The sequence below is a fragment of the Salvia splendens genome, chromosome 1, assembly GCF_004379255.2.
Source record: "Salvia splendens isolate huo1 chromosome 1, SspV2, whole genome shotgun sequence".
NCBI classification, from domain to species: domain Eukaryota; kingdom Viridiplantae; phylum Streptophyta; class Magnoliopsida; order Lamiales; family Lamiaceae; genus Salvia; species Salvia splendens.
This window is the reverse complement of record NC_056032.1, coordinates 20,545,149-20,558,006: the sequence shown is the minus strand read 5'-3', so window position 1 is coordinate 20,558,006 and position 12,858 is coordinate 20,545,149. Positions and strand designations below refer to the sequence as shown.

Sequence of the window (12,858 nt, the reverse complement as noted above, 5' to 3'; positions counted from 1 at the left end):
ACATATACTTGTTCTCAAGTATGAAGAAACAAGTCAAAACAAGCAATAAGTCGAATTCTGGCCTGGCCTGATCAACCTAAAAAGACGCTAAAACATAAATTCACGCAACATAAAGGAAAAATGAAAAATAAAAATAACACATAAAAGAATACACATAAACACATAGAACAAGCTATATTTTCAACTAACCCTCCCCTCCGGTGTGACTTCAATCCGGCTGTAAGCAGCTTCGACTTCGGCCACCCCCTATTCAATCCCAGCTAGTACATCAGCTTGTCAAGATCGCCCAATCATTAGCCAACACTGGATTTGCTCAGTCACTCATACCTCATCAGGGATGTTAGGACTGTTCTCTCATCAATGCTAGGCCATAGATGTGTCAGACTCAGATTCACTAGCAGCTTCTAAGGGTCTTTAAATGGTTGTAATGGGGCCATGGGTTTGTAATGTACATGGTGGTTGTTACTAAGGCTCTATGGTTCAAAAAGTGTTTTATTTTGATAGATGGGGGAATGGTGTAGGTTCGAGGCATCCGATAGGTTGACCTTTCTCTTCTTGGTTTGATCTTTCTCACCTTATTCTCTTCAACTGGTCAACAGACTTGTCAGTGGCTTTGCCACCTTATTCGTTCTTCCTTTTTTTCTGGACCGGGTATTTTTTTCTGGCCCTTCTTTTCTTTTTCTTATTTTTGTGTGACCAAGTGTTGTTCTGGTTAATTTCTTTTCTTTTCTTCTAACTTTTTTTCTTCATTTTTCTTCCAGTTGGGTTCTGTGCTTCAGCTTCCTTGTCAGATATCCTGCCTCGTACTCTTCACAAACACCTTCCCTTGTGCCTTTTGGAGTTCAGAAAAAAAAAGTTATAAAGGCTCAAAGATCGTTACTAAGGGTGGGGATTTATTTTTAGTTTTTTTTCGGGTGGGGTTTCCTATTGCCCTTAAGATTTGCTGCTCACGGTCACCTTGCCCTAAACACCTTATAGTAGCCACTCTCTATTTTTTCAAGTGTTTAGCTGAATGTGGTTCCACTTTAGGCATTTTACTCACCATTTAGGAGGGCTTTCGCATTCAGCTTTAAGATTTGACTTTTTCTTTCATACTCGTATCCTCTATGCTGGTCAGGATCTAATGGGGGAGGTGGTTTCAATTTTTAGCATACTTTGTTCCCATCAATCCCTCTCGCCATAAGTTCAAGTCGATTGAGTTTTAAGCCTATTCATTTAATACATACCCTAAAAAAAACCATCCCAGACTTACGACATTGACAACACATATATACGTATCATACTGGCCATTATCCCCCTTCCCACTTCATGTGTGCTTACCCCCAAGCTTGGGCAGTGAAGTGGAAAATAAGATGGCTAGTATGATGACTCACGTAAACACATAAAACATGGAAAACATACTAAGTACATAAAACATTCTCACACTTGGACTATACAATAGGCTAAGTGAGAGAAGGTCTAAAGACGCACATAAAACAAACACACTTATTAAAACAAGCATTACGAGTTGTGAACCCTTCTCTTCTCACACTTAGACTATAAAATAGTCTAAGTGCAATGAATTAGGGTTCACGCATGCTAACACATATACCTAACTAACATGATTAACTAAAATAAACATAAAAAAACAAAATAAAATAAGAAAAACTAACTGATCAGTGGGGTAAGGTGGTCATCGCTTCCCCTGGGTCCTCCTCACGGTGAGGCTCGGTGCAGGTGGTTTGTCAGGTACATCCTCTGGTGCTTCACTCATATCATCTTCCGATTCTTGGGGTTCGTCGTCCTCTTCCCCTGGTTGCTCTGGTTCATTTATCCTGCTGGCGTGGCCACTCATCCATCACATCCGCTAGCCTGGTCAACTCAGTACGGGCCTCCCTATTCTCCGTTGCCAATTATGCCACTGCCCTTTCCATATTTGTCTGCCTCTGTTGGCTTGTCCTCCTTGGCCCGCGATTACCCTTCCAGCAGGGATTGCAGCTTCACTCATGGCGCAAAAGTGGGGAACGCCTTCCTTTATGTAGACAGTGTTCGTGCGGGTGAAAAACTGAATATCAAACAAGCTAGGAGGGTCCACCATGAACATTGGGGATAGATTCTCTGTTTCGATTATTGCAATGTTGTTGCGCACAAAGACCCCTAGTATATGGCAAAGAGACAAGTTCCTGGCAGGGTGTGTGGCAATTAGATGGCACTGGTAGGCAGTCCGAAATCCCAAGTGTACCATCCTGCCGCGCCTTGCACACCACAGGAGGTACAGTTCTGTCATAAAGATCCAAATGGCTAAGTTTTTCTGGCCCATTAGGTTATAATCAAGGTAAAGCTGAACAAGGCGGAGGATGGGATTATTAAAGTGGATCGAACGGGATAGGGTAGAGGCAAACTGGCCAGCAGCTGGGTGGGTCAATTCCTCCCATGCTGCCTGGGGGTTTAAGTCGACATTCCTTCTTGGTATCCCCCTCTCCCTACTCCTCCGTTTAGACCCAATCGCCTCTTCCAGGCTACACATCCCCAACCTCACAGTCCATTCAATCAAATTCATACATAGCTCCCTGCCAAATACCCGGAAGGAAATAGACACCTAATCTAGGTTCGTAGAAACTTGGAACCTAAAAGTGGTGAAAAATTCCTTTGCTAGACAAACGGGTATAGTGGTACCTTCATTCTCCAACAGCCAGTCAAAACCCAAGGCACGCATATACGAAAGGAAAGGATCACGAGCAGCTAATTCATCCAAAGAGGGGAGATGGAGTACCTTGCCGCACTTGATTTGTTTACTGTTGTCATCATTGTCATCGAAGGCATCCTGGAGCTTCTTTGTGTTGTAGTGCTTCATATCCTCCACCATATCATCGTCAAGCTCCACTTGACACGGCTGGTACTCTATTATTTCCACCAGAGGATGAATAAGCTCGCGGTGGTTCTCAGCCAACTGCTGCTCCTGGAAGTCTTCATCCTCCAATGACACGTCTTCATCTAAGTCTTGTTCCTCACTAGAGGCGTACACTCCATCACTACTTTCCTCTTTTGGTGGCAAGCTCCTTTGCTCGGGTTCACGGATCACCACCCCTGTATTGGCTGTTGATAAGTCGCATTCTATGCCTTGGTTACTGATCAGTATGATGAGTTTAACGTGAATTATCTGCAAGAAAGTTGCTTAATTGTGAAGGAAAAGGGGTACAAGTCAGTAAGAGAAGAATCGGAAGATTCAAGTGAAAAGGACACTAGAATGGTGCAATACTGGTCAGGATGCATGCCATAAGGCTCGAGAGGGAGAAAGAAAGATTGCTAGGAAATGACCAACTACTAAAGGGGGCAAAAGCGACATTTCACGGGGAGAAACAACCCTAATTTTGAGGGCCAACCACCCTATAAATAGAAGGTCACATCAAGAAAGGAGACACAAACTAGAGAGACACACTCGAATATCCTTAGTTCCTACCACGAAGAAAAGCTCCGACACTTCTCGTTCCTCGCCGCCAGTCATGATCACTTGAAGACTCCGTTACTCCGCTGGAGGGAGTTCACCACCGTTCCATCCAGCCGTTGTAGTCTCCAGAATTACTGTTTTATCACCCGCGGGGCCAAACAATCTTTACTTTCTTTCTGTAGTTTAACTCTAGTTTTACTTGTTTTATTTGGATCTCTTGTTGATCGTCGTTACTACATGGATTTGACGTATTGTGATTTAGATCCAATCGTTATGAAGTTGAAATTTACTTTTTTTTCATCTTTAGGTTGCAAATGCTTTCTTCCTGCCTAGATTAGTTAGATCTAGTAGTTTAGCGTAAATTTCCAACTATTTGAGCATGCATTCTTTTCAATAGGATAAATATGGTTTTATAGAGCGAAATTCCAAGTGTCTGATCGATTAATTCGGTCACCTTGCATGTTAGTCACTTTGCATGATCTAGGATTACCAATGTTAATCTTTTCGATTTAAGCTTTTAATTTCATATCTCAATTTGTGGAAAGTGTTAATTCAAGATGTTGTTCATGGAGTTTTTTTTTTATCTGCAACTTTTGCATACTTGTTGGAGAAGACAACACCCAGATCTGATTTGTGGACCACTTTACACTTTTTAGCTACTTTACCTTTAGTCCTTCCACTTTCGCAAGCTTTACTGCGGATCTGGCAGTTCATCAGCCAGTTCGGTCGAATATTCGTTGCAGTAGTTGTTTGTCTATTTTTAGTAAATTTCCACTTTTCACATGCACTTAAGTCTTATAAACTCACTTCTCACGTACTCGACTTCATTCCGATATGAGACCGTCTTACCAGTCAGGAGAGTATAGGTCTTTTTAGAGTTTTTGCGTCAAGGTAGATCTAAACCTAAAGCATGGTAGCTAACCAACCCCTTCCAGATTATCATCTCAATCACATTTCGCATTCATCCATCTCTGTGGGATTCGACCCTTGCTCCACCATACTAGCCAGTAGAAGTGGGTTGAGGAATTTTGTTGATAATAGGTTTTAGGTCCTCGTGCCAACAACGCAACTAGGTTTGGGATTTTCCCCAGAGCAGTTGATTACATGACCCTACATAAAACCTGCTCTTTCAGCTGTGCGGGCCTTCTTGTTGCTTTGTTTCTTTTGAACTGGGTCCTTCCCCTTCCTTTTCCTTTCCAACTAGTATCTCTTCTCTTCATCTTCTCCTTCTGGCTTTATGTCTGTTGTTGCCGAGGGTTCATCCTCGGCAGTAGGCTGGGTCACCTGTTCTTGAACGATCACCTCCTCTACTAGCTTGGGAGGAACTTTGGTTGGATTCTCCATAGGTTTTGTAGGAGTCCCCTTCCCCTAGCTAGTAGGGGTAGGCGTTTCTGGTTCAGTAACTGGGCGACTCTCTTCTTGGGTGGCGGTTGAGTTGGGATTCTCCCCAGGTTTTGTAGGAGTTTCCCGTTCTTCGCTGGAAATTTCCACTGCTTCAGATGTAGTGTTGGCCACTGCCTTTTTGGCCGTCCCACACCCTTGGCACCTTTGTGACACACGCTTAGGTTTCTGCTGTTGTTGACACCTCTGCCTTAGATTGGGCAGTCGCGATCTTGGGTTCCTTTTCCACAACTCTTTCTGACTCTGCCTTACCTACTGGCTTACCGGGTTCCTTCTCTGATTCTTTTAACGATTCCGTTAGGCTTTTGTTTCCTACTACCTCAGATGCGAGATCCGGACCCTCAGCCATCTTGGGAGCGTCTTCTTCAACCTTCCTAACCCCATCCAGAATTGATTGGAATTCCTCGTCAGTCATCAACCCTTGCTTTATCACCGTTTCGTTCAAATCAACCTCCACAACTCCCCCTCTTTCCGTTGCGTCTTTCTCGGTTGGGGTCTCCTCCGCCATACGCTTCTCCTATTTACTCCCTTCCCCATCTGCTACCTTTTCTTCTTCAATTTCTTCTTTCGCCTCCGGTTCCCTGTACATTGAAATAGGGCTAACGTCCAAGGGTTCTGTTAAGGTTGGTTTTGGGGAGGGAGTGGTAGTATCGGTGGCTGCAGCCTTGTTTGGGCAGGGTTTGGTGGGATTTGGGTTGGTTGCAACCGGAATGGTTTTAGTAGAAATAGTAGCGGCTGTAACAGGTGCTTGGCTTAAATTTTCCAACGTCGCCACCCAATTTACTTTGGAATTTGTCACTTGGAGGATCGCGGCCAAGGAGTGGGCCTGAATCATGGTTCCTGGTTGTAAAACTGGAGGTGCTGGCGGTTGATTCGTTAGTTGGGCTCCACCCGGTGGGTTTTCCGGTTGCTCTCTCTGAATCGGAGATAGGGGTTTGGATGGGGTTGGTTTTTGGGTAGATTTTTCCTTAGTCATGGCTTGTATATCGGTGGAATTAGGTTTCCGGTGGTGTTTTTGTGTAGTGTGGTAGTGGTGGTGGTGGCTTCGAATTTTTGTAGTGTGGTGTGGTAGTGGTGGGCTTCGAATTTTTGTAGGGAGGATTTTTGATCTGGGTTTGTGAAAAAATGAGAGGGAGGGGTAGCTTATGGGTTATATAGGGGCCTGAGGCAGCACTTGCATGGTTTCAACCAGCTTGAGCGGTTACCAGGTCGCGCCTCTTCACCTCTGGCGGTTTCTGACCCATGCGGTTGATTGGACGGCTCCCGTCACTTCAGTGACTCATGCGCCCGCTTAGTCGCAGCCTACACCTGCAAGGAGCACACTAGAAGACAATTAAAATAACCACCCCTTCCCTTTAATTCAAATTTCCCCATCTTTTAGCTAAGAATGGAAATAAAGAAAAAGGACACTTAAAATTTTCAGAGTTTGCACAAATTCGGAAACTGCTTCCTCAGTCAATACACACCCTAAATAAATATTTAAGTTCCGAAAATATTTTTTGGGAAACACCTAAATTAAACTATTAACATTATTTACATTAATTACAGCTCCCGCTCTAGGCAATTTAGAATTCCACCTGGTCCGTAAACAACATGCAAAAATTTAGATAACGACCAGGCTTTCCAAATTCCTAGCTTCCTGATCCTTTGTTGGTTCCCATTTTCCAAAAATATGGGTCGTCCCAGAAGTTATATTTTTCCTCACTTCTGATCTTCATTTCCTAAGCTATCGTAACATCCAGTGCATTGGGCAGCTCCTCAGTCACTAGGTAGTTCACTAGATCAGCGAACCAGGGTTCCCCCTACTTTCTCTTTCCCTTTTCTTGTCGTCTCCTGATTAGTAATTTTTCATAACCTTTTCCCAACCAATAGGTCGAGCAGCGAACGTTACTTTACATAGATGTTCCTCCGGAAATTTGTCTTGCACGTCCTCGCTACCAGTGGCGGACCCAAGAATATTTTTCAGTAGGGGCTCCATTATATATACGATCCCTTCGTTGCCCAATATATGTCCTATTTTGATCCGACATGGGTTTATAAAAAATACTTTTACTTATTATGTTTGCATTTTCATTATATTTTTATTATATTAGTAAATAGACCGTGCATTCTAAAAAAGTAGACTCTGGTTCCAAAACATTTCGCTAACTTTTCTTTATATTTTTTTAAAAAAATGCAGAGTTAAAAAAAACATATACCAAAAAATATGTGAAGTAATAGCATAGTATAAAAAATCACAATTATAAAATCTAATCAAAATAATGAAACAATTCATAATTTACCTATTCCTTTTCTTATCCTTGAATGTTAATAAAGAAATAAAGAATGATAAAAACAATTCTGCATGATTTAATAAAGAAAAGAAATAATTAGAAAATTGAATAGTAACAACAAACAAACAGCGCCTAAAAAGAATTAAAGGTTCCAATGTAGAAAATGATATATAAAGAATTAAAATGATCAAAATAGTAAGTTAGATTCATTTTAAAATAATTTTAAAACTAATCGATAGTAGTTTTGCACGTTTGCAGAGACACTTAACACTTAAAAAAGTTACTGTAATAATCATAATATTATAATATTATTATTTTTTTATTAGCTAACATCATCTTCTTCCTTAAAACACCAAACTTTTCTTATTGTTTTCTCTGCCATTTAAAATTTTTTAATTTTCAGCCCTTTTTATCCTTTAATTTCCAAGCATTTAACCTTCGATATCATTAAATTGGTGAGGGCAGAGCAAAATTTTTTAAGATTTCGAAAATTTTATAAATTAAAAAAACACAAAAAAAATATTTGGGTAGGGGCTTAAGCCCTCCCTCTCTTCCTACTGTGTCCGCCCATGCTCGCTACTTTCCCCTTGCATAATTCTACTCAAATGATCCGCGACCTTGTTGTCGACTCCTCTCTTATCTTCGACATCCTAGTCAAATTCTTGCAGTAGGAGCACCCAACTGATCAGTCTGGGCTTCGACTCCTTCTTCACAATCAGATACTTGATCGTTGCATGGCCAGTATAGACAATTACCTTAGATCCCAACAGATATTGTCTGAATTTCTAGAACAAATACACGACGGCCAACATTTTCTTCTCAGCCGTGTCATAGTTTGGGCTTTATTCAGTGTTTTCGATGCATAAAATATCACATATCTCTTCTCATTGATTTTCTAACCCAGTATAGCTTTGACTGCGTAGTCTTAGGAGCTTGTCGAGTTAGATCCACGTAGTTACGGATCCAGGATTGACAACCCTAGTATTAGTAATCTACGCTTGCGCCACATGGACAAAACTTATGTGACTCGTTCTATCGAAGTATAAACTATGCTAGGGTATTGTAGTTGGAATTTGTATAACCATAACTGTGAACACACATACCTGGAATTCTCTTATCTCTCATATTTTATCTCTTTAATTATTTGCAATTAGTTGTTTTATTGCTTTCAAACTGTTTTTAGTTTTCAAAATATCCAAAACTTTCGGTTTTCCAAATAGTGAACGAAGCTTCACAGAAAGTAGCCAATCAGTGATTGTTTTCCCTGTGTTCGATATCCAGTACTGACCTTTAGCTATACTATATATACTCTGTATACTTGCAAGTTTATTTAGTGCTAATAAAAAGTGCATCAAATTTTTGGCGCTGTTGCCGGGGAATACTTTCACTTCGTGATTGGTATCTTCAAATAGATGAATTTGCTACTTTGGATTTTACTGCTTTTATTTTTATTTTTATTTTTATTTTCTTTTTAGTCTAACGGATTTCTCCACAGGAATGGAGGGTCCATACAGTTACAGTGATGAGCAGCAAAGAGGATACTATGAAGAGTGCAATAGCCCCGACCAAGGGGGATCATATTATGACCCAGACTGCTTTGATTTTTCATACGATGCACAAGATCATTATACTAATGAAAATTTTGAAACATGTGCAGGTACGAAGGGACAACCCCTCTCCAAATGGGAGGAACTGCTAGAAATCTGAATCATCAAGTTTCAGGAAAATAGGAAGGTGACTAATCAAAGGCTGCTCAATTTGGAAAGAAACCCTGGCCTTTTGGAGCAAGGATTGGAAAGTCTAGCCGCACAAGTGGGGGAGTTATAATTTAACATGGGAGTTCTAGCCACATCAATAGGGAGCAAGCACACTTCAGGGACACTTCCTAGCCTACCAGAGATCAATCCAAAAGGAAATTGTCATGCTTTGAAACTTCGTAGTGGGACCACATACAAGCCTCCACAGGCAGGGGATCTAGGCATGGGAAGAAAAGAAAAAGAACAGGGGCCGACCGACTTCATGCCAGCTGCCGATCAATCCCAGCGGCTCGTTGCACCACCACGCAGCGGTCCACCGGAAATTCCCTAGCTAGCTGAGCTCGATTCAGATACTGATGCAGAGCTGCTGCCAGCGACCACTGCACCACTTCGCAGCGGTCCGCTACCCGAGAGCCAGCCCTCAGATTTGCAGTTTCCCAGCACTGCCACCATCCCGTATCCCTAGCGATTGAAGAGCAAGAAGCTAGACGCCCAGTTTACCAAGTTCTTGGAAGCCATAAGCAAGGTCCACATCAATATACCATTGGTGGAAACACTACAACAAATGCCCAACTATGCCAAGTTCTTGAAGGATGTGATGGCCAAGAAGACAAAGTCGGGTAAATATGAGACCGTGGACCTAACAGAGAATTGCAGTGCTATAATTCAGAAAGGATTGCCTAACAAACACAAAGATCCAGGGAGTTTTACTTTATCTTGTGTTTTGGGAAATAATGTAGAGGGTAAGGCATTTTGTGATTTAGGAGCAAGTATTAATTTGATGCATTTATCTTTCTACAGGAAGCCCAACATTGATAATCTCCGCCCCACTTCGATCACCTTGCAAATGGCAGACAGAACAACAACATCACCAAGGGGAATTGTAGAAGATGTTTTGGTAAGAGTAGGAGATTTCATTTTTCCCGCTGACTTTGTCGTTTTGGACATGTAGGAGGAAAAGAAGGTGCCTTTGATACTTGGAAGACCATTTCTAGCCACGGGGGGAGCCATGATAGACGTCCAGAAGGGGGAGCTAACAATGCAATGCATAATGAGACTATCACCTTCAAAATCTATGACGCTTTGAAATTCCTTAGGAAGGAAGGTGCAGAAGGCTATCAAGAGGGTAGCGTCATCTAAGTGGTCACAAATTGTGTGGGGGAAGTGGAAGTCACATACCACCAAACTCAGGACCCTTTTAGAATCTTGTCTCATAAATTCGTTCACTCCTACTTCTGATTCATCTTCTTGTGATGCTAATGTGGTTCTATGATTGCAGAACTCGAGGTTCTTCCTGAAAGAATCCCTCAAAAGAGGAACATATTCTTGCCATTGCGCACCCCGGAAGAAGAAGAAGAGAAGAAGGAAACATTAACAACACCACGAGGACCACCTAAGGTAGAATTGAAGCCACTCCCGGAACACCTCAGGTACGCGTTTTTAGGGCCAGATAATACTTACCCTGTTGTCTTGTCCGCCGCCTTGAGTGAAAAAGAATGTGAAAAGTTGTTGTGTGTGCTAAACAAGTATAGGTCCGCTATAGGATGGTCTATTGGTGATTTGAAAAGGATTAGCCCAACCACATGCATGCATAGCATTTTACTTGAGGAGGGGCATAAGCCTCGTGTGCAAAACCAACATAGACTTAATCCAATCATACAAGATGTAGTAAGGAAAAAAGTAATTAAGTTGCTAGATGCAGTGATTATATATGCCATATCGGATAGTGAATGGGTGAGTCCTATGCAAGTAGTAGCTAAGAAAAGGGGCATGACTGTGGTGCCCGGAAAGGATGGTGAGATGATTGCCACGAGAGTAGCCACAGGTTGGAAAGTTTGCATTGATTATAGGATGTTAAATGCAGCCACTAGGAAATATCACTTCCCTTTGCCTTTTATTGATCAAATGCTTTATACATTAAGGGGATATGATTACTACTGTTTCTTAGATGGTTATTCTGGTTATAATAAAATTGCAATTGCCCCCGAGGATCAACATAAGTCTGCCTTTACTTGCCCTTATGGGATATATGCTTATAGGAAGATGTCTTTTGGCTTATGTAATGCTCTTGCCACTTTCCAAAGATGCATGATGGCAAATTTTCATGATTTGATTTAGAATGTGATGGAGGTCTGTATGGATGACTTTTCTATTTTTGGGAAATCTTATGATCATTGTCTTGACATTTTGGCTATGGTTTTGCAGAGATGTGTAGAAACTAACCTTATTTTTAATTGGGAGATATGTCACTTCATGGTTAAAGAAGGTATAGTTCTAGGTCACAAAGTGTCTTCTGCAGCGATAGAGATTAATAGAGCCAAGATTGCAGATTACCACCCCATCTAACAAGAAGGCCGTGAAAAGCTTTTTGGGACATGCAGGGTTCTATAGAAGATTTATCAAGGACTTTTCAAAAATCTCTAAGCCTCTTTGTAAATTACTTGAAAAATATGTGAAATTTATTTTTACTTCTGACTGTTTGCAGGATTTTGAAGATTTGAAGAAGGCTTTAGTGAGTGCTCCCATTCTCATCACCCCCGATTGGGGCCACCCATTTGAAATCATGTGTGATGTAAGCGACATTGCCGTGGGTTCCGCCTTGGGGCTGAAGAGAGATAAAATTTTTAGTCTTTTATTATGCTAGTAGAACCTTAGATTCTGCACAATCTAATTATACGCCCACAGAAAGGGAGATGCTTGCTATAGTTTATTCTTTTGATAAATTTAGAGCTTATCTTGTTGGGACTAAAACCATTGTTTACACTGATCATGTAGCTATTAGGCACTTGTTTACAAAGAAGGACGCAAAACCAAGACTCATCCGGTGGATCCTACTACTACAAGAATTCGATATTGAAATAAGAGATAGAAAAGGATGTGGGAATGTAGTGGCGGATCACTTGTCTCGGTTGGAGCACCAGGTGGAAGGAGAAGATCTATCACGGGAAATCAATGAGGACTTCCCCAACGAGCATCTATTCTTCACTCAGGCCACTTTTCCATGGTATCCCGACATTGTTAATTATTTAGCAGCCAAGAGATGTGCAGATACAATACTTAGGAGGTGTGTACAACAATAAGATTGGGCAACCATAGTAGAAAGATGCCACTCGTCGCCAACTGGAGGACACCTTGGTGTGCAAAGGACCGCCATCAAAATCCTACAAAGTGGGTTCTATTGGCCAACCATTGACCGTGACTCTGCCAGTTTTGTGCTCCAATGCAACGAATGCCAGCGCACGGGGGGGGGGGGGGGGGTATCAAAAAAGAAGGAGATGCCTATGAACACCATCATTGAGGTAGAATTATTTGATATATGAGGGATAGACATGGACCATTTCCGAAATCAGGAGAGTACCAATACATTTTACTTGCAGTTGAATATGTGTCTAGATGGGTGGAAGCAATTCCTACTAAAACTAATGATTCTAAAGTTATAACTGATTTTGTGAGGAAAAACATTTTTAGTAGGTTTGGTACACCCCGCTCTCTCATAAGCGATGGAGGACTTCACTTCAACAATAAGTGGCTAGACAACGTATTGGATAAATATGGAGTCAAGCACAGAGTCACCTCGCCATATCATCCCCAAGCCAATGGGCAGACTAAGGTTGCAAATAGGGAAATCAAGTCCGTCTTACAGAAAACAGTGAGCACTAATAGAAAGGATTGGGCACTCCGTTTGGATGATGCGTTTTGGGCATACCGTACTGCAAACAAATCTCCTATAGGTATGTCTCCTTATCAATTAGTTTTTTGAAAATCATGTCATTTGCCTTTTAAGATGGAGCATAGGTCTTATTGGGTGATAAAGAAGTTGAATCAAGATTTTCAAAAGGCCGGCGAGGAGAGGCGTCTCTTTCTCAATGAGATGGACGAATTTAAAATGGAAGCCTACGATAGCTCGTCTACTTACAAAGAAAAAATGAAGGGTTACCATGATAGGATGATTAGTCCACGGGAACTCACCTTGGGGGATGTAGTTTTGTTACACAATTCG

General features: G+C 41.6%; 1 protein-coding gene and 1 pseudogene across 1 annotated transcript; both read left to right on the top strand.

Moving 5' to 3' along the window:
• Positions 1–9,423: 9,423 nt before the first annotated feature.
• LOC121746809 lies at positions 9,424–10,976 on the top strand. Its single transcript, XM_042140779.1, has 3 exons — positions 9,424–9,601; positions 9,811–9,984; positions 10,138–10,976. The coding sequence occupies exons 1-3, from the start codon at positions 9,424–9,426 to the stop codon at positions 10,974–10,976; spliced, it is 1,191 nt and encodes a 396-aa protein (XP_041996713.1).
• A 1,198-nt stretch (positions 10,977–12,174) lies between these two features.
• Positions 12,175–12,858, top strand: part of LOC121746715 — a 44,383-nt pseudogene continuing 43,699 nt past the window's right edge.

Excerpts from the sequence above, each read along its gene's own strand:
- LOC121746809 (XM_042140779.1), top strand. The coding sequence starts at position 9,424 with ATGCCCAACTATGCCAAGTTCTTGAAGGATGTGATGGCCAAGAAGACA. Across the intron at positions 9,602-9,810 it reads TTTGGGAAATAATGTAGAGG|GAGGAAAAGAAGGTGCCTTT; the intron begins GTAAGGCATTTT and ends TTGGACATGTAG. Across the intron at positions 9,985-10,137 it reads TGCAGAAGGCTATCAAGAGG|AACTCGAGGTTCTTCCTGAA; the intron begins GTAGCGTCATCT and ends CTATGATTGCAG.